This window comes from Pseudochaenichthys georgianus, chromosome 13 (genome assembly GCF_902827115.2).
Source record: "Pseudochaenichthys georgianus chromosome 13, fPseGeo1.2, whole genome shotgun sequence".
Taxonomy (NCBI): domain Eukaryota; kingdom Metazoa; phylum Chordata; class Actinopteri; order Perciformes; family Channichthyidae; genus Pseudochaenichthys; species Pseudochaenichthys georgianus.
This window is the reverse complement of record NC_047515.1, coordinates 24,288,928-24,311,134: the sequence shown is the minus strand read 5'-3', so window position 1 is coordinate 24,311,134 and position 22,207 is coordinate 24,288,928. Positions and strand designations below refer to the sequence as shown.

Sequence of the window (22,207 nt, the reverse complement as noted above, 5' to 3'; positions counted from 1 at the left end):
CTCTTGGAGGGACATCATTTTATTGCTCAGGTCACAGAATGTGCTTCAACACCGGTTCCTGTTTACATTATTTTAGCGCTCTGTTTCACCTTTTTAAATTGTTTTTTAACCATTTAATAGTCGGTAACACATAACTTTACAATGCAGCCAATTTTTAAGATATAGGTACATAATGACAAAATATACCAAGTACTCAGTGCATTTGGTAGATGCAGTGGAGGGCGGTATGACTTGTGTCCATTGGTATGACGGCCGACAATAAACACGAAGAAGAAGAAGCTGCCAAATATGGTCAAAACCAAAACACCGGCGCTGCTAGCTAGCTGTGCTAGTTTCAAAAGTGGGTGTGTGAAATATGACAAGATAAATGCTTTTTGGGAGCGATAACAGAGAAGGTTTTTTCTCTTTGGTTTGTACCAAAAACAGCATAATATCAAATGAAGAACTTTTCGCCCTGTTTAAGCAACAGAGCTACTAACTAAGGTAGGAGAGTGTGAGGGGTGGGAGGGTGAAGTAAAGCTGTGGGCATTACAATGTAAATATTGTTAAGAGTTGCTGTATCTTGTCCCTTTGCAAAGACCCACAAATGCTTACCAAGCTACCTCTTCTATCAGGGTTAATCCAATAGGAACTCAGTAAAGATGTCACTGGAGTGCCAGATGTCACCTCCTCCACCTCCACCTGCTCCTCCTGCTCCAGATCCACCACCTCCTCCAGCCTCCACCCACAAGAAGAAGTTGTATCAGACCATAGCCAGCAGCAGGAGTCCGGTGGTGGGGAACCACACAGAGGCCCGTTTACTGCTCAGTCAGAGGGAGAGCAGGTGAGACTTTCAATGAAAATATCAACTTTTTTTGCAAATATTTAATGATAACCATCTGTTTATTTTGACCATGTACCATTATTTAATTCTCTGAAATCAGATGTTATAATTTGGGAAAATAGACAAAGAATAAACTTAATGAACAAGAATATAATGCCAAATTAATGGGAAGAAATATATCATTTAAAAATAGTTGATACAAAAAGTGTTTTTTTTACGTGCTTCAGTTTTAGGAAGGACCTGCAGTGGATACTGGTGAACACATATGTGCCTTCCCTCATCCAAGATGGTCCACAGTAAGTCTGGAAACGGTGGTGTCAAGCCACACCTAGATCTACATTTGACTAAGAAATCACTTTACAAAGTTACAAATTGCATGTACAGTGGGGCAGTTGTATTGTTAGCTTACATGAAACATTTGCTATGATGTGACTGTGTAACTCATTTACCTCTCAGGTGCGGTCTGGTGGCTGTGTGGATGTCCGCTCACCTTCGACAACCACAGCTGAGTATTGACCTGGAAACTGTTGTTCAGACGGCACTAAGCAGAGGATACACAGCACAGGGTGAAATGTTTTCAGGTAAATATAGTGTGTAAACTGTGCAAGAAAGACAGAGTTGCGAATAAGAGCAGAGAGGGATGGGTTGCATTCATAATTTATAACCCTTTTTCATTTTGAGGCAGTAGAAGTTTCCTAATGCTGATAAAGTGTTGCAGGTACAAATATTTTCATTAGGTCTCTTCAGTGAGGCATTAAACACCATATGTAGGATGGGATTAAACATGTGGAACTTATATGACCTCGTTTATATTTAAGTAGGAGTTGTAATTTTCCTTCCTAATAAAATAGTTTTACATTGTATATGGTGGTCATTATGATTTTTATTTTGTCAGCTGAAAACATGGCCCTGCTGGCGGAGGAGGTTTGTGGCTGCAGAGCAGAAGTGCTGTCGGGAGGTTTAGGTGGTGATAATGCTGCAACCGTCATCGCACACCTGTGGGGGAGACAGCCTGTTCTCATCCCGTATCCTAAACCTATAACAAACTGCCATGGAAAGACTTTACTGTGGTTGGGTGTTTCTTCTGCTACTGATGTCATAACAATGTCTATGATCACAGGACAGAATTCCTTCACAGTTTGTACAGATATGATGAAGACTATAACCATGAGCCGTGCCAGCGGAGCGGCCACAGAGCGCACTGGGCGGTCGCTTCAGGTAAGACGAGATGGCTGACTCACTGGGGAGGTGTTTCATAAAGAGAGTGTTTTGTGAAAGGAATGTCCTGAATTAACCCAAAAAAGGAAGCCAAGATTAGTCGGTTCTTTTCATAAAACTGGTTTGAAACTAAAGTCAGTCTTATTTATTTCACAATAAGACTGAGACATCAAGCACTCATTTGATTCAGAGCAAAGTAAACAGACAGTTAGGGCAGAGCTGGAAAGAAACAAATATGAACCCTTTAACTTTAGCAAAAACAAAATCACTGCAACAAACAAAGCAAAATAGGTGTTTTAGAACTTGTAGATGTATAGGGTGCAGCTTCGAGTCGTGGCTGAACCTGTCACTGTGGTCCTGCCTGACTCTCACCATACTACTTCCCTGATGGCTCCCACAGGATTGTTGACATCCTCGTGGATTCATCTTCTTCTTATAGACACATGCATTTCCAAAATTTGGTCTACCTATGCTGTAAAATGTATTATCTCTTCGATTTGCACACGGCATCTATTGCACGTCTGTCCGTCCTGGGAGAGGGATCCCTCCTCTGTTGCTCTCCCTGAGGTTTCTCCCATTTTTCCCTTTAAACTGTGGGTTTTCTCCGGAAGTTTTTCCTTGTACGATGTGAGGGTCTAAGGACAGAGGGTGTCGTATTGTCATACTGATATTCTGTACAAACTGTGAAGACCACTGAGACAAATGTAACATTTGTGGTATTGGGCTATATAAATAAACATTGATTGATTGATTGAGCATACTATTTAAAAACTTTGACGTAGCAAACGAGATTCCAGCAATTTATTATTACTTTTAATTATTTTGAAGTAGGATGATTCAATTTGTTTTCTATCTATGATCAAAAGCTATAATAGCTTCCAAATGGTGAATACACCTTTTCAGTGAACCTACAATTGACATTTGGCATGTGGCGCAGTGGTTTAGTGCGGTTGGTGTTCGGATCAGGGGAGCACAGGTTCAAACCCCACTGCAGTCAGCATGTCGTTGTGTCCCTGAGACACTTCACCCCAAATTACTCCTGTGGGGATTGTCCACAGTATTGAGTATGTAAGTCGCTTTGGATAAAAGCGTCTAACAAATAACATGTAATGTAATTTAAAATGGAAATAAATGGTGACAACGTTTTTAACCATGAGGCAACAGCCATGAGTCAAGTTGAGTGTAATACTGCGCAGATATTTTAGATTATTTAGATATCTGACTTCAGATCTTATTCATGCAATTAAGTTCCTCCTATGATGTGACATGGATATCCATGTACTAGAAAATGACGCAGCAGTAAAGAGAAACCTTAGGGGACAAACTTTGCAGAAAGTAGAATCTGTTGTTGCAGCACTACAAGACACAAGTAAGTCTAAATAAGTATAGAAATCAACAACAAATATAATAGGCGGTACAAAAACTAAAAAGAAGAGAATACAAATATTACCGGTGCTATTCTTTAGTCTGGTAAATTGGTTAAGCCTGAAAAGGGATCGTCTTCCATGGTCCCGTTACCACATTTCAGCTCTAAAAACATCAACATGCCACACAATGACCACTTATTCTTGTTCCAGGTGTCCTCCTGGGTTTGGCCCCGGGCAGTGTGAGTGAAGCACACACTCAGCCTGACCCCACGCTGCCCTGGCTCCTCCTCGCTGCAGAGAGCAGCACTTCCTGTCCCTTCGGTAGCACGGCGGTCAGAGAGGTATTCGTCCTGGCTAAGCAGGGTAAAAGCCTGCGCTACCAGCTGTGGAGCCTGGACAGCGTCGCTCATAGCAACGAGCAGCTGAGGACGATGGGCCCTCAGAGAGCTCAGGACGGGACTCTGTACATGGTTCCTCCGGGAGGGGTGGAGGCCGGGCTGGCAGGACAGGCGGTGCTGCTCCACATGAGCTAAAATGTAAGCTCAATGCAATGTCTGGTACTCAAGAGAAGACTCTGATCTGCTTAGAGCATCACAGTGAACTCTCAGATTGCAATCAATGTCACAGTTCAACCAAAGAAAGTATTTATTTAAACAATCTGATGTCTGCGTGGCTTCCAGAAGTTTTTGAATTTTTTTAAGCCCTTCGGAGTTACTGTTGTTGGCTAATGAATGCAGACGGTGCTGTTTTGATAACAATTCTCAATTTATTTAATTTAACAATGTTATTCACTGGATAAAGTTAATCTCCAAAAGGTACACTGCAATTCAAAATGATCCATGTCACAGATCCTTTCATTACTTTAATATAAAGTGCAATTTATTTTGAAAATGATCTTTCTCCAGCAGGTTTACAATGCGAGAACTCTTCATTAACGAATTGGTGCTAAACACATCACTGACTGATTTTTTTGTACAATAAATTGGTTAAATTCTTCATTGAATACATTGTCATCTTGATGCACTGCCTCCAAACATTTCGGGATGTTCAGTAAAATAACATGACAAAAACTGTGTGTGAAAGACTGACAGGAAAACACGAACTCTGAAGTATCTTATTTCCAGTTTATTGCAATCCATGATCTGGACAAAGCAGGGAATTAATATCAATGTTCAGCAGCCTGTTTGTGCTTTGCAGCTTTAAAATAGGCTGCCTTTTGAAAATACAAAATGTGATTATAATTCCAGTTTTCTTACCTATAAAGCAGCACCCAGTTTGAGAACCTGATCATTTGCCATTTTACAAATATAGAGGATGTGTGGGCTAAGAAATATAATACTTTGTAAACAGCTTAATCCTCTCTCTGTGTACGTTTACTCTTCAGGAAATGGAAAAACAAAATTCCTAAAATGTGTTCTCAGATTACATGAAGTAAGATGTTTACAGCTAACCGAAACTGACGAGTTCACCGACCTGCTGCATTGCAGTCAAGGAACAACAGACATTATCATAACCAAGTTTTTGCTTTGTAAACTTTCCACCAAATTCAACCAAACCGTGTTTAGTGTGGCTAAATGAGATTTACTCAACATCCTTGTGTAATATTCTTGGATTTGATTGTGTCATACGTTGAATCATAGGTTACATTTGAAGATCACATGTAAGCGGATATATAATGTAACCTTACAAAAGCCTTACCAGCCTTATCAGTTTAATCAGGTATTTCCAGTTTAATTTCACTCTCTGCACCACTGCTTTTCTGTGAAACTCCCAGCAAATCTGAAGCAACACTGATCAGATTAAATGAAGTGATAACAAATTGAATTCATGCAATAAACTTGTACATTTCTGCATCTGTAAACCCTGTACTTGACTGCTGCTTCCCATCTTAAGACACTCTGAGGCACCGCTTGATTTGTTCAATGGCTTTGGGAGGATCCATAGTGCAACAAATCCCAGACAAACATGGCTGCCAAGCTGCTTACTGCACAGTTCAATGAGATTAAAAAAACCTTTTACTGCATATCATACAAATTTAGAAAACACTTGCAACAAGTTAAGCTTTGGGACTATATTGTAAATCAGTTTACACTTGGGTGTAAACACAACTCTTTGGAAGGAAAGTAGCATGAGTCCACTGCACTGGAATGATCCAACCGCTCTTTGAAAATGCGAGGCACAGAAATATTACAAACAAGGTAAGGAGGTTATACCAAGGCCAAAAAAAAAAATTAAATAAAAATATATTTACACACCGAGTTAGTTAACACGTGGTCTGACCAGTGTTTTAGTGTTGCCGTGTACTTATACATCACAAAAAATAACATTCCCCGTTGCCTAGTGCTCCTTGAAGGCGTTGTGGAAAGGCCTCTGGATCAGGTTCATGGTTGTGAGAGTGCTGTGTGCAACTCTAACCAACAGGGGGAGATGTTGAGAAGGGAGAACTGCCTTTGTAGGAAAAGAGGGCAGTGAGAGGTCCATGATTTCCGTGAAGTTTCTCTCTCTTTCTCTTCCTTGCATCAACTCCTCGCAGATCATCTGTCCCGAGGATCCACAAATGGAGCATAATGCATGGAGTCGATCTTTGGCATATTCCACTTTCAATAAAGCTCCTGCCCTTGTTTTCGTCTTTTCTCACACAAGTACAATAGGATAAAGACACTTGGCGTGGGTAGTGAAGACCCAACTGGTGGTCATTTTCTAATCCTTCCTCTGTCAGTCTACTTTTCTCCAAACTCTCCTGATTATGTATCACAAATGTATCATTAGGGTCCTCCCTCTCAGGGGGTCTGTGGGAGCATAGTGCTGAGGATGTCTATGAGGTTGTCCAGCCCCCACAGGTAGCCGTCCTCCCTGTTACCCTCCACCCAGGGGGTCCTGTGGTCCAGGGTGCGGGGGTCCGGCAGGGGCACCGTCTTCCCAAAGTCGATCATCCACACTCTGGCCTTCCCCGAGGCGTCGTGCACGAACAGTAGGGAGCTGCCTACGACCTGCGGAGGGAGGGACGGACGGACGGACGGACGGACGGACGGGTGAGACGAGGGAGTTTGGGTGTGTTAGAAATTCAATACAGCAGCTACTGACAGGATGATATCACAGAATGTTCAACTCGCCCAGCAGGTTTGGGAGGGAAACATGAAAAGTGAGTGTGTGTCAGTGGGTCTCACCTCGTGTGACCTGAAGAAGGGCGACTGCTCGAGGACTGATCGAAGTTCCTCCAACCGCTGCAGGTAGAGCTTCTGAGAAAAATATAAAAGATAAAGAGATATCAGAAACATTTACCATAAATAATGTTTTTTCCTACTTAACCATGAGTCTAAAAGCCTCCTAACCTTTATTGATGTTTTGTTGCTCAATAGATTTGATAAACGCTGTCTTTACAATCAATAAGAAACTATTGCTAGCAGCGGGCTAACCTAGCTTAGCATAAAGACTAATTGGGGGGCGAGAGTATGCCTGGCTCTGCCCAAAAGCCAAAAAGTCCCTCTACCTCTAAATATCAATAATAAACACATTGTATCTGGATAGTTTATTCTGTCAAATCAAGACTACAGTACACTAAACTGCAGTTCGCTGTTATAGAGGGGGTTACATGCTATTTTTTTGGTCAAAAGGTTAAACTTTTCCATTAAAATAATCCTCCGTGCAGTTTAACATTCACAAAAACAAGCAGTAACAGCAGAACTACTAACGTACCAGAATCTGAGTGTTGCCAGCTACAAAGTCCTCCAAGGCCTGCATCACCTGCTCCCTGCGCTTCGTCTTCTTAAAGTTGGTGTTACAAGTTCCATCAGCTTTCTGTTGAAGAAAAAAACAAATAAGATATCTGGTTTTTCTCTCCCTTTATACATTTTCACCTGTACAAAGACAACATCCCGTCCCAGCCGCAGGTCTAATGTTAGCTGTTGAGCATTCAGTGCAACACTATCAGAAGTACATTTGTTCTAGGTTTGTGTTTCTCTGAGAATGCATTTGTTGCAAACAACAACAAATATTAACGTATAAATAAAAAGGCCACTGACACAGCTTGGCTGCTTATACGTGTTCAAGAGGAAATGGGAGCAGCTGCGTTTAATAAAGTGACGTGAAATATTTCCCTTAATTCTGAGTTCATGCACATATACAGTTATTGGTGCGACCAGCCCTGGGTTTATTTTTGAAAGAACAAACAGTCCTCCTTGTTGGCTGCAGATCCAGCCTAAACTTTAACAAACTGTGTTTTCCATTTCCTCTCTCGTGTGCGGTCCTCCTAGTGAACACTAATAAAATAAATATTTACTCCCATTGATGGATTACTATTTCTTTCCTCATGAGCACTGACTACTACAGTCAGGCATGCTATCAGAGCAACAAGTCCAGGATGACCTCTGACCTTTATTCCTTCGATGCGGAAGCCCATGGTGGCTGTGGAGCTGAGGGTCTCCCTCCACTGCATGTATCTGGGTTTGAGGACTCCCTGCTGGGCCTTCTCCTGCTCTGTGGGGGCCCCGGGGTCCACCGCTACCATCTTGTCATACATGTCCTTCCGCAAACGTGGACGCTCTCTGGCCTTCAACAGCTCCTCCTCCAAGTACGTCCTGAAATGTAAGGGCTTCATTAAAAATAGTTGTATGCATTTCAATATCTTATTTTTCTCATTTTCCTTCTCTTTGCTATTTTAATCAGATTTATCTGTAATAATGTTACGTCCTTATTGTTATTTAACTTTTGTAGTTATTTAACTACTGACACTTATTTCAACAATTTAACAACATGAGAAAATAATAAAATAATAAAGTTAAAAACTATAACAACAGTAATAGTAGCAAAAAGCATGAAATAAAAAAAAGTTACTGTTTAAATATTTGAACACTTCCAGCAGCATTGTAAAGCTTTAGATGTGATCAAAGGTTTGTTTTGAAGGCTCACTGATAGTCCCTGCTTTGACCTTTGGAAAAGGTTTCCCACACAGAAGTGCTTCCCTTATCTTGAGTCTTACCTGCTGCCCATCTTGCAGTCCATGATGGAGGGCGAGTCGAAGTCAGCCAGCAGGTCATCCATCAGGTTGTAGTCCTGCTCGTCTCTCTGGACGACCCCATAATACCCCGGCACGTAGGGGCGCAGAGTGTCCTTCATCAGCTGCTGCAGACACAGCTGCTCACACTCACAGTACCGCTTCAGCAGGCGGCCGTACTCCCCGGCCTGGAAGTTACCTTGGAGAAAGAGACAGACAAGATTAAACAATGAAGACAAAATAATGCATGAGTGAGATTTCTGCAGAGTAGGGCTGCACAAAATGTTGTTTTCAAAATCTTTATTTCCATTTCAACTACAGCAAGACTCTGCAAAAGACTGCAGCATTGTACTCAGGGATTTACTTTCAATACAACTTTAACTTCCAAATGTAACCATTAATCTTTCTGTTTTACTTGGTTTCATTTGTGTTCAGTTTAATGTTCAATTTGTTGTATAAGCAGTATACTGGAAAGAGCAGAAAGGTAGAACTGATTGTTCATTTATCATAAGTAGTAATGTTATTGCAATCTTTAACAAAGACACATATTATTTAGCCCTAGTGCAGACAAAGTCATGCAAACTCTATATTTATGCATACCTGCGTGGCCGGCTAGCTGCACCCATGGGTAACGCTTCTTGAAGGACACGACGAAGGGGGACCAGTGAACCATGGTCTTTAGTTTCTGCCAGGACTTATTCTGGAAAAAGAAAAATCCACGTCATCCTCTTGTTACAAAAAGGTGCGGATCGTCACACACAAGTGACAAATCTGACACTCTGGCGAAACAGTGCGAGGGTTTCTTATCCGCTTCAACAAAAGCACTAAAAACAGGGCAAAAGAATGATTGTTCATTAAAGGAAAACACACCCTGTAATGTGCATATACTGACGCACACACACATAGACACACACACAACTTAGTAGACATTGAACAGATCCTCCCCTTTATCCACCAAGGCCAGTGCCAAACGTATGTGACAAAGCCCATTCATAAAACATTTACTAAAGCCACTGTGGTGTCATAAAACAGAGACTTACAGTCCGAAACTGTGTGTGTGCGTGTGCGTGTGTGTGTGTGTGCGTGTGTGTGTGTGTGTGTGTGTGTGTGTGTGTGTGTGCATAGTTATCTGTGTTGGGAAACACCAGAGCAAGGACAGTGTGCGACGGGGGACTTTGACGTGACAATCTGAGGGGAACATACCTTCTATTGATTAAAGCATGTGTGTGTGGGAAAATCACAACAAATGGACAGCCAGTTTAAGATATGTGAATGTGTTGAGTGAGTGTGTGTGTTACAGTAGACCTTTAACCTAGTTTTGCTCTCTTTTTCTTTGTACTGAAGGAAAATACATGTTTAACACAGGAACATGACAAAGGCACACAAGTGTTAATATGAGTAATAAAATGCAGGGACAAAAGACTATAATAATAAAAACTAATCTTTGTATAACTAAATAGCTTCTGTGAATGGCTGTGCTGCTTCCAGGCAGGCCTATCTCTGCCGTGTTTACATGTCAGCCTATCTCTGCTCTCCTCACATGCATTCTTTCCACAGCTGCTCTGTTGAAACTCAATAAAACTGTCTCAGTGCCACGGAAACGGCACAGTCTGTATTTACACTGGAAGGAGGAACAAAAACAGACTTTAATTTAAAGATGGCTGTTTTGTAACTCAGCTATGACTGATGGAGCCATACAGGTTACTCATTTATTATTAGGTGACTGTTGGCTGTTTTGTGTTATAAATTCAAACTTAAGTGTGGAAGGATAATTTATTATCCTTCATTATCGTCACAGGGTTGCACAACAAAATGTTCTTGTGGCTTAGTCCATAATATAAATATTTAATACCAATTTTCATCAGCTTTGTTTTTAATCCTTCTGATGGGAAATGGTGTGCAACATGTTTGTGCTTCGTCACACGGCCGGTCACGTCTGGCTTTTTAGATGGACAAAAGAGACAGAGTAATGAGAGTGAACACGAGACAGTTTAATCGTGTCAACAGATTAACCTCGACATAAACTTTGTCACACTGAGGTCAAAGGACGGCGATGAAACAAGTGAACACCAAGTGCATTTCACCACAGTAGGAACTTGGGTAACTGTTCCCTTGCTCATGTGTTCCTAATTTATGACCTTCCTGAATCAAATCCAGTAGATTCTCTTTGATTGGCAACAGCACTATTTCTGGACATGCGCTTGTCTTCAATTTTCTACAATCTTCCTCCGAAAACCGTTGCCAATTTGGGCCTCTTAGTTCTTTATTTCTTGGCAGTACATTTTCTCCACCTGGATTTTAAAAATACTCTGCATCACTGGCCCGGGTTTTTAGATCTAGCGGTGTTCAACATTAAACATTAACTCTAAACTCCTTAGAGGCTGAAAATACTCTTCATGAAATGAAGAAACATTTATTTCTCAGTCTTTCTAGCACGTATCAACTTTTCAATGTTTACACCAGTTCAAAGCTATTCATACAAAGCCGAAAAATACCCAGCCTGTCCTTATGTCACATAAAAACAACAAGCAATCCACCTTCAGACACCCGACCCGGTCAGTACAGTAAAACTGGTGCCAGGGTTTGGCCTTCAAAGTGCTGCAGTAAGGGATAATTATGAAGCTGTGTAAAGTTCATAACACAAGAGTCCATCAGACTGAGGACTCAGCAAATGGACAATAAAGGACAATATTTTACGGGCCGTCATAACAGTGTTCACAACACAATCATCATGACCTAAATCAGGGGTGTCAAACTCAAGGCCCGCGACTTCATTTTATGTGGCCCCGCAAGAGCTTGCAAAGAATGTAATACGTTTATTATACGATTAAATGCCGCTTTACAGAATCAGGTTGCCCATAAACTACATGTCCCACAATGCATCTCATTTTGTGACATGCGCACTGAAGAGACTTGCAATTATTTGCTTTCAGAAGTAGTTAATTACTAAGTCATTATCCTATCCGATAATAATCCAATTCAGAGGCAATAATGTAATATAACACATTATTTTATATATATATTTATATATATTTAATATAGTTACAACCGGCCCTTTGAGTGCAACCATAATGCTGATGTGGCCCGCGATGAAATTGAGTTTGACACCCCTGACCTAAATGATACTATATACTATTTTATACAAAAGTATAATTACAATTTTTTTTTTAGAATAACACACCTGTCAAATTCTTCTTTTACTTTGTTTAATATGCGTTTTGTCCTTTTCAGTACATGTATTGCCTATGTGTATGTGTGTGGGAAATTGCAATTGAGTGTTTTGAAATCTACTATAAATGAAGCGTAATGAGATGACACATAATGAATTTGTTGTCTATTGTGAAACAACCGCACACGTTTCCTGCCTGCAGGACCATCACACTGTATTTGATGTAAAATATCAGTTTTTAAACAACGCAAACACTTTAGTCCAAAAATAGTCTCCTCAAATAGCGTCTGTATTTGGAAAACACCACAACAGGTTACCAAGCCGTATCCCCAGGTTTCTATGTTATATCTTATCTTTACTTGTCCTCATCTGTCACATTAGTAAAAAGTCTGGGGGGGGTTGGTCGACAAGAGAGAGAGGTAAAGCAGACACCAGAATCTCCAGCATCTCTTCTTACACTTCTTTTATCCTCATGCCATCGGGCTCTTTCTCTAATTGCTTCAGCTTGACAGCTTAATGTGTTGCCTCTGTGGGGTCAAATCTATCTAAATTACCTGACACAGCCAGAGTTAATGCTTCTAATGGAGGTTTATGCACAAAACATCCCTAGAAATTACATTTCAAAAAGCCTGGACTGTTCACTTCAAACTGTATAGTGTTATTGCCGTCTCATCCAGCCTCCCACACTTCAGCTTTTTAAACACTAGGGTCACATTTCACCTCTCACAGTTCATCCTTCACCATCTCTCGCTTGCTCCGTTATATAACTCTCCCAATGTATAACACAGAGGGCATTGCAGCTTTCCTTGTTTTATAAGCATCTCCAAAGCGTTGATGCAGATAAATGTGCTCAAGTTATTTTTATTTTTTCTCACATCCCACCCTTCAATTCACTGGCATCGTCTTCACACACTCACACAGGTTCATATGACACACCATACTGGATTGGGACTATACAATGTCCCCTTATTTCACCTTTCAAACATGCAAAATCCCTATTTGTATAATTATAAATTCACACACAAGATTAAGGAGTATTGTCTGTTTAAAATCTTTAGCTTTTGGTGCTGTTGTGTTTTGCAATATCGTGAGAGGTGTTATTTTAGTCCACATTCACGGATAATAGTAGTGTTAGGGTAGAAATGGGGTAGAAAATAAAACAATTTTCTCACGCTGCAATCATTCTTTTTTCCCAAGATGAACAATTTGAATGCATTGACAAAAATCACAAAAAAAATTACCCCTTTAATTGTGTTGCTTCGGGCAAATACTTGGGGGCTGTTTTGTCGATTGCCCCTGTTTATTTCTCACACTGAGTGGGATTGACACCTTGCAGTATAAAGCATTAGTAGGCTATTACCTAGAACACACTGAGTGTATTTGTCAAAGGTTCAGGACTGAGAAATTAACTGATTGCTTAAAGTATTACAGCCTGAAGCATGCTGATCCTGCGGGTGGCTTACGGGCTTCTTAACCCAGATAGAGAGGACGTCTTTTATAAAGACTGCATACTGTGGGCAGAACAACCGTCACATACAGCAACACACGCACATCTCTCATCGTTTGAATACCCAAACCCGTCACACTCAAGTGATTAAATCCATCTGATATGATCTTTATGAAGAATCATGACGTTATAAAATGCACTGTGAAAAGTCTATGTGTCGGTAATTCCTTACCTGGCAGACAGAGCAGTAGTGGAGGAGGAGGCAGGCACTGACACAGGCACACACAGCCCCGGAGACCAAGCGGGAACGCAGCCAGCCCAAAATACTCCGCACCATCAGCACAGGGTCTCCACGGGAGAGAGCCACCAGGGCTGAGTGCCTCCCTGTCAGCCTGATGTACTTTCACAATCATCTATAACCTTCTTGATCCAGGACCGCCTGTTAGCTCCGAGCTAATGCTCTGTCATGCTCCTGTTTAGCTTCAGTCAGTCTGTAAACCCTTCCTGTGCACTTGGGCTTGGGTCGCCTGGTAAATAATCCTCCTCTGTTATAATCTTATTTCTCACACAGGCCCCCATCTGCTTCTCAACAACTTCTTTTTGTAATCCCAATTCAAAAGTTCTCCTATTGCAACATTGTTCCACCTCTCCCTTTCTTTCTAAACACTTTCTCAATATATGTTCTTTGCTGTCCAGCATATTCACAAAGCTGTTCTTTTTTCTACCTTCTGCCTGCCCAAACAAGTCCCTCCGTCCCTGAACCTCCATACATAATGAGCTGTCTCCTTCTTGTTACCTTCACACTAACCTTTGTTCTTCTTCTCTCTCTTTCTCATCCTCTAATCCCCACAGGGCCTATCCTGAGCCCCAAACTGAGCCAATCTCCTGACAGGTTCAGGGGGGTAGGGACAACAGGCCTTCCCAGAGCCTCCCAGTGCTCTCCTATTGTCTGCATGCCAGATTCCTCGTCACTATGTAACCTACAAAGGTGTGTGTATGTGTAGAAACCTGTCAGACGACTATCATCGGCTACAGGAGTGACTACATGTGTGTACATGGAGAGTGTCTTCAGGTACTGTCAGAGCTCTTTGTGCTCTAAACTACTTCACAACTTTAAAACCACATCCCTTTCCCTTGACTCAAGTCTTTGAGTTAAAGCAGCTCAGCTGTGGTGCGACACTGAGTGAGCAGAAGATGGCAGGGCTTTAAAAAGAAATATAAATCAGATAAATTACTTTTTAACTACTTTAATGATTGTGTTTCTTCCCACTGAGATTGTCTGTGTGTCCTCTTCATTGTATGCATGTTAGCGCTTAAACAATACAAAAATTACTAATATTAATTATTTTGATGACAACGTCATTTATCAAGGGACATACCTAACATTAGATAAGCTGGTTATATCTTGAGTTACTCACATTACTCTTTTATCTTATTTTTACTTGGTTGTTGAAAAGAAAATGTCTATTGTTTATGGAATAAATTATTAATAATGAACCAAATATCCTGTATTAAAATATATCTTTAATTTGCCCTAATTCTTATCCTAATATGATATGCTATTGTGTGATAAGTATCTTCATAACATCAACTTTTAGATACATGCATGCAAACGTGGGTTTCCAGCTTTGTGACAATGTTTAAGTTTAACATACACGTTTTAAAATGGTATAATTAGATGTATTTCCACTACAAATCAGAAGGAAATACTGTATTCTTAAAAGCACATTCTTCTTAGGTTGAATAACCTTTTCCTTGAATCCAATTTGTTATGCATACATTTGCTTGTTAATGTGTTTTTTTACATGTGGCATTGCAGATTTGACTAAAGTTAAGGATCTGAATACTTTCTCCACCACTGACTGTTAACATTGCCAAGCTGTAAAAATACTGTAATCTATTAATATTGGAACGTTGCTCCAAACACGCAAAAAGCATGTAGTGTGTTGCTTTCTTTGTTTGTATGGTGGATGTTGCGTGTATGTGCTGTGGGAGTAATGTGTGGGACTTTGTATAATGTGTGCCATGGAAAACAAGTCTGTGACTGTGGCTCATGTGAATAAGCATGCATAAATAAGAATGATACTCCCGTGTAGGCTACATGTGTATTTTCTTGTCTTTTCTTCAGCTTACGCTCATTTTCCTTTTGTTTTCGGTTCCACTATATGTCTCATGGGGCAAAATAGTAAGGGGAGAGAAAGAGTGTGTCATAATGTTGGAAATAAATTATAAAATAATATGTGCATGGCTGGCAGACATTTGTAGGAATGTGCATCTAATAACATTGAAGCGTCAGGGACAGAGTAGATACTGTCTGTGTGAGAAAGAGTACAAGACAAGGAGAGAGAAAAAAAGTACCATATATGGCAATGATGTCGCCTAGCAACCGGCTCTGCCTTCTGCCCAATTTTCCATGACACACGCTGACAGGCTGTGAATGCAACACGGCATCGCTGTATGTATGTGTGCATCTCTCTGCATGTTTGAGCAAGTATCTGCTCCCTTTAGCGAGCTTACGAAATGTAACTGGTTTGTCTGGGAGCTGACAGTGTGGCCACAGCATTTTAAAACCCAACAACAACAAGCACACCCTCCTTCTCTTAATTAGCCTACTGTATGACTGTATGACAAAGCTTTTACACAACTTCGAGAGGACAGAATGTGCCCATTAAAACACAGCCCTTATCAGAAACCACAGGCCAGCGACGTCACGTTTGTTACTACAGCTCAAGTGCAACTCTTAAGGTTGCTCATTTCCTGGGTGTCAGAGCTGGGAAACTACTCTGTGTCCACTGACCTGCTGGTACAAATGATCATTACTGTTACTGGCAGCCAATCCCTGTGTTTGTCATGTGGAGGAATGTGACGGCTAAAGACTCCCATGATTTAACTCAAGAGTAGAGGGCACTCGGAAAGCCCAGGTCTCCGCCAAGACCAATTTTCCTCATGCAATATTAACGTAATTGAAAAAAGTATTTCTGTATCCATCCCGTGATTCTGACCCACTCAAAATATTAATAGGTTTTTCCTTGGCCTATGCTTCACGCTTCCAACAAGTTTCATATTATTTGGGCCAGTCGTTTTTCCATAAGTATGCTGAAAACAAGCCAAGATAACCAATGAGAGTCATCCAGGAGAGGCATCAAGAATGCTATATTGAGAGTTGGATTATTATGGTTAAGACACTAGCTGTATCAATTATACACTTTGGTTTCAGCTTCTTTAATGCGATTTGCATTGCATCTCTGATGATAATGTACAAAATAAAATTGAAATGGACCAAGAGTCTCTTTAAATAAACTGATGATGATGATAAACGTTGTAAACTGTAAGTCTTTGTGTTTTAAACTGCTGTAAGCATAGGACAATGATAAGGCCAAAATCATTGTTGATCAAAAATTATTCATGTTTAATTTATGTTTTCAATTATATAACTAAGCCTACATGATACGAGGTAAATTACTGCTAAGCTTGTTTGTGTTTATTGCTAGAATTGAGTTAGTTTTATTGATAATGTATGTGCTATATTTATTGTTTGCCTAAATGTTTTTTTCATCTAGCTATAAGGGACTACAGTAACGCTTGAACATATTGAGTAATGTTGATCAAAGTTCACTATCACTTTAAAAGTTAGTATAATATACATTTGAAATCCAAACAAATGTGTATACAAAGGATTGCCCGCTGTGTTTGTATGTATTGTAGTGTTCACTTGAGCAGACTAGTACACGATACACCGTATGCATCCCCTTAAGACAGTTAAATGTCTTTAACTGGAGGCAAATTTCCACCTCACAATGTAAATAAAGGCAGCAGCGTTTGATGCCAGATAAAGCCTAGTTTGTAAGGTACCAGCAATGAAAATATGTAAAATTGGAGGTTTCAATGGAATTGAAAACAATTCAATCCCATTTTCCTCTGCGTCATGTCTGTCTCACCCTCTGGAAAAAGAAATAAAATACCAGGCAAGACAGGACTGTCTACTGTGTAAAAATAACTGCAGCTTGATTATTAAAATATACACAATACATAGCTCGTGCCAGGGTTCTCGTTTGGAGCATCGCAATATGAATGGCATGCTGACAGTTGAACATCTTTCAACATTCATGCTTGGTGATGTGGCCTGAACGGAAAACCTGGACATTCAGGATTCACACACTTGAGAGACGACAAGTGGCAACATCCTGTTTTCAAGACAAGTCTCATTCCAAGCATTACTAGTCGACACAGTGCATAAAAAGCTTCCTGACTCAGGGGGGAAGCATCCCGTGTTTCTACTTGGAAACTTTAAACTGCATCTCACATATAGACGAGAGGAAAACTCAAAGCCTATGTGCCAGTAAACTAACTTCTAGAATGCTGTCATAACATCTATGACTGTACTGTACTGGGCTGAAGTGGCAGCTGTGATGGGATGACAAATTATTAGAACGAGCATCCAGCCATTGTTTAAATGGCCCTGCATCTGAGCCATGTGATCATGAGCCATGTGATCATGAGCCATGGGAGAGAAGGGACAGGCGTGGGGGTGTGAGATAAGAGACAGTTTGTTATAGTTGTGATTCATTATCAGGGTGGTGTAAATTCAACCGTGAAGGCAAACAAAAAGCTATTGTTATTATATTTGCACTGACGTTTCCTCAGTTATTTAAAACAAACAAGAGATCCAGCCAAAACGACATGAGAGCCCTCACATTTTTACTGAGAACCTTCCGATTGACTGGAGCCTTATTTACATTACATTGATATGACATAGTTAACGCTTCAGCCTGCATGGTGACAGCAGTGATGACATCTTGCAGCCTAAGAACGTCACTGTCATTGTGCATGTGCATTCAAGTACAACAGCTACTGTACGCAACAGTAAATAAGGAAATGCGTGTATGTTGTCATGCTTGTATGCTGAGTATGTCCATGTGCACATGTTAACATAACATCCATTACATTGTTTTCTAAAACCAGTTATTTGGTGGCTGTATAGCAATTTTGCACCATGGTTTTGGCTCAGTTGAGGCCACATGCATGCTTGACATTTCAATTGCGTAATCTCTGCATACATGTATTTTATTTTTGGAAGCCAAAGCTGAAAGACCTGTTCATGATTTGATGTAGAATGTTACAGCTTCTCATGCTTAGCCTAAGGTTTTTGATTTGCCAAAAGAGTGAGAAGTAACCATAGGCTGTATAGAAGTAACTCACCCCTGAGCCATCGTCCGGGCTGCACATGGACCGGGCCGGAGACAGGCTGGACTCGAAGTCGCTCCCAGTGAAGTCGTCCTCGGACTCCTCGAAGGACGAGGCTGAGGACAGGCCGATGGAGGAGGAGTTGGACAGCTTCCTCGGTGACCGCATCAGGGCAGGGGACCCTCCGCAGCCACTGTCCGAGCAGGGGGACTCGTCATCCGGCTGAGGCTCCAGACACGAGCCGGGGGTCAGCAGGGTCGGTGTCTCCGGGGGGCGGGTCGGGCTGGGGTCTCTGGTGATGATAAGTGTCGGTATAGTTCCTTGGAAACCTCCTGGGGGATTCTGAAGGGCCTTGTCAGAATCCTTCAAGGTCTCACTTTCCCCGGTGGGATCGGGCCGACCTGACACGCTGCTGCAGTCACTTTTTGTCATTTTAGCCTCAACGTGATCCTCTGGTATCGATAGCCCACTGTCCAAAGGTTGATCCGGGGAAGTCCTCTCAGTGTCCGTGTCAGAGGTGAACAGCGGAGCTGAACTCACACTACTAGCCCCCGTTAATTCCCGAGCCTCACACACAATACCACCCAGGTTGTTTCCCCACGGTGGCTGATCTTCCATGGCCCTCGTCGGGGCATCCGAGGCATTGTACTCTCGCTCGGATTTCAGCTCCTCGACTTCACCGGTCCGAGTTTCCAAACCTGACTCATCTGATGATCTGTCCTCTCGGTTCACGCCGTTTTGGATAGCCTCCACATGACCATCCAAGCCGGATGGAGCCTCAAAACAACCCGCGGAAGCTCGGTGTTCCCTAGCCGCCGACACTACCTCGTCCCTCGGCAACTTTCCTACTCTGTGATCGCGGCGCGTTGCTGGATCTCCAGCTGCGTTTCCGCAAGGTAAATCCGCGTCAGTTTGGCTGGAGTCTCGCTTTCTCCTTCCCAGACACGATAACACATTATTTTTCATCGGTTTTTTTTTCAGCTGGTACTCCCGTCGCTTCTGCCCGCTCCTAAATGTGCAGATACGGAGGCGCTGGGCTGTTTCGCCTGCTTTCCACTTCGCTCTGCCTGGGCTGGCGCTGCTGCTGTGCGAGAGATCCGAGCGAGTTTGTCCCATCCTGCATGCCGTAGTAGTAACAGTGACCCAGACACACCCTCAGTGGTTTAATTTGAAACCACCAACTGTAACTCCCTCAATGTACATTAAGCCATTAGTCACACAAAGCCGTAGACATCCTAAATTGCTCCATTTTATTTTCCAAGGCGGAAAATCTGTGAGAACAAACAGACAGATGACCAATGATTTAGTGAACACAATAACTGCATGAGCAATACAATAAAAAACGAAACACTCCTATTTATATTAAGTCTAACAATCAGACTGATAATGTAATCATTAATAGCCCATATAAAAGCACCTGCATATGTCAGAGGGCCACAGTAAACACTGCTGTTGTTAATCACAGTTCCTGGCAATTCATCTGGTATTCAGAAATTAGTAGGCTGCACGACAAAGAAAGTGACAGAAGGAAAGTCAGATGATATGCACTGAAAACATATGACAGTAGGAGTTATTTAAATATTCCAGAACAACAGTTGATTGCAAAGAAATGTAAAGTTTCAATGAGTTTCATGCTCAGTTTCCCCAGTACTGAGAGTAATACTGCCCTCCTGTGCCTGGACACTGTGCTCTTGTCTATTAAACTTATATCTTAAGCATTTTCATTTCGACCTGAATGGTTATGTGTAAAGTATTGTTTTACTTAACAGATGTAACGCTGTATATTAGTATGATTTTCATCGATTAATGTATTAATCGATGAATCATGGTGAAGAAGATGACAGGAAATATGTCTCGTTTTACAAAATCCAGAGTAAACTTCAAGTTGTTTAATGTATGTGACCCACAGTCTAAACCCACTGTGGGTCACATTCAATGTACAGAGATATTTTAAAAAGAAAAGAAAATCCTTATAATTTAAACACTTGAACCAGCTGATAATGTTTCCTTTTAAATAACTTCGATCACAACTAAGTCATTAAACAATGCTGAGATGTCCAAACACAGAAAATACAAATTGTATGTGGGCTTCACTGTTTGGCCTTAATTGATCATGAAATATAGTTGGTCAAATTGAAAACTGTAAGGTGAATAATACACTCCTGTATGCATCACACATTCCAGCCTACTGATAGCCCCCATTTTAGATTTCTGGAAAGACAGGTTTCATAATTTCCTAAGACAAGACAGAATCCTGGAAATATTTAAATATCATTACACAAGATGCAGTGAGCCGCTGGGAGAGATGTTCTGTAATTTACTGTGACAACACTGCAGTCACCTTGATGTAAGGAGGGAATGCTCACAGAGGGGAAACAAGACAGGAAGGATCACAATGGAAAGAACAACTCATGGTGAACATCCCCCACACAAACTCACACATTCAAATACATTCGAGGACATTCGTAATCATAAATAATCATACATGATGACTCACACCATGGGGAATGACTGACATGCTTGAACCAAGGTAGCATTGAATAGATTCTTTTAATCACAAGATTACACACACTTCAACCCATCAACCCATCGACATACCGTGACTCATAGTGATCATATCTGGGCAAACATATTATAAAACACTAAAATGTACAGCAAAGTTAAATCCACTCACCACACAACAGTATCCCCATACACTCAATGGACTATACATATATTGAATCCGATGCAACCACAACGTTTATAATGTTCAGTTTCTGTTGACATTGTTGGGAATGTATCACTAATCACAGAAGTCCAGTGCAACAACAACACTTAGTCTGACCGATTACATAAAGATTACAAAAATATGACTTGATGCTTATCATAATTGAATTGCCAGTTCTACAACTGAACAGAATCCTAAAGTAACCCTTATTAAAGAACAGTTGTATTGAATTGTACAAGTGTACATGGAGAGGAAAATTAATGTATACTTATTAAAATAATCTACTTATTCGGCATCTAGTTGTTTAATCTGAAGGACACACTTAATGGAAACGGTGTAAAACTTGCTTAAATTGCTCTCAAATTCAATATTCTAGGAAATAACAGACATTTTGTATTTAGTGGTTTCATAAGGAAGCCACATAATAATTGTTTTAAATGTAATATTTGATAAATTGTGGACAGACACGAAATGTAGGTTTATTTTTTCTTCGTGTATTTTGAGTAAATGTATTGGTGGCAATACAGTCACAGTACAACATGACTTCCTCAAGCTGACTTCTAACGGGTGTAATATATTGTTAAACAAACTACGTTAAAAAACAATTACAAGTGACTTTGGATACCGTTAAAATCCGCATCATACATATACAACTATTTATAATATCAAACACAACTTACCAGGCTGATCCTGAGTTTCTCCCCTGGTGTGTGAAGCAGCTGTTGTTAAAGGGTTGAGAAACGTGGAGCTTTATAACGCTTATTCAGGGTGTATAGGGGATGTGATGTGTGATGTGTGTGTGTGTGTGTGTGTGTGTGTGTGTGTGTGTGTGTGTGTGTGTGTGTGTGTGTGTGTGTGTGTGTGTGTGTGCGTGTGTGTGCGTGTGCGTGTGCGCGCGTGTGTGCATTTAGTGTAGTAGCAGCAGCATGTGGTTGACGTGAAAGAGGACACGCTAGTAAACAGGGTCAGGTTTGACGAGCGTTCTATAACTAAAGTATGAGGTTATATAATACGCGAAACTATCCTTAAAACACAGTTTAAAGACAGATCAGACCAATTGAAATTGTATATAACCAAAGTCAAAGTGCGATGTAATAGTTTAATTTATTGTCAAAACGTTTCACAACAAAAGCACTAAAGATCAAGAGGGTTTAAAAATGCTGCTTTCACATGTCCCCCTGAATTTCTGGCTCTAAATGCTTACACCTTTCTTCTATTTGCAATTTATTTTCGTAGTCCTTTATTCATTATAATAAACATATCTTATATTTTTAAGTGCAATTAAAAACACATCTACTT

The 22,207-nt window shown here is 40.9% G+C and overlaps 2 protein-coding genes across 2 annotated transcripts; one reads left to right on the top strand and one right to left on the bottom strand.

Annotated features, from left to right (window-relative positions):
* Positions 1 to 297: 297 nt before the first annotated feature.
* actmap (actin maturation protease) lies at positions 298 to 4,404 on the top strand. Its single transcript, XM_034097119.1, has 7 exons — positions 298 to 483; positions 615 to 823; positions 1,051 to 1,119; positions 1,280 to 1,404; positions 1,719 to 1,848; positions 1,971 to 2,041; positions 3,619 to 4,404. The coding sequence occupies exons 2-7, from the start codon at positions 642 to 644 to the stop codon at positions 3,939 to 3,941; spliced, it is 900 nt and encodes a 299-aa protein (XP_033953010.1). The 5' UTR covers positions 298 to 483; positions 615 to 641; the 3' UTR covers positions 3,942 to 4,404.
* Positions 4,405 to 4,511: 107 nt separating this feature from the next.
* On the bottom strand, positions 4,512 to 21,684 carry LOC117457191 (inositol-trisphosphate 3-kinase A-like). Its single transcript, XM_034097118.1, has 8 exons — positions 21,589 to 21,684; positions 18,217 to 19,472; positions 9,002 to 9,101; positions 8,387 to 8,600; positions 7,781 to 7,985; positions 7,105 to 7,206; positions 6,576 to 6,647; positions 4,512 to 6,398 (listed from the first exon to the last, which is right to left on the bottom strand). Exons 2-8 carry the CDS (start codon positions 19,315 to 19,317, stop codon positions 6,189 to 6,191), a joined length of 2,004 nt encoding a protein of 667 aa, XP_033953009.1. The 5' UTR covers positions 19,318 to 19,472; positions 21,589 to 21,684; the 3' UTR covers positions 4,512 to 6,188.
* Between the last annotated feature and the right edge of the window lie 523 nt (positions 21,685 to 22,207).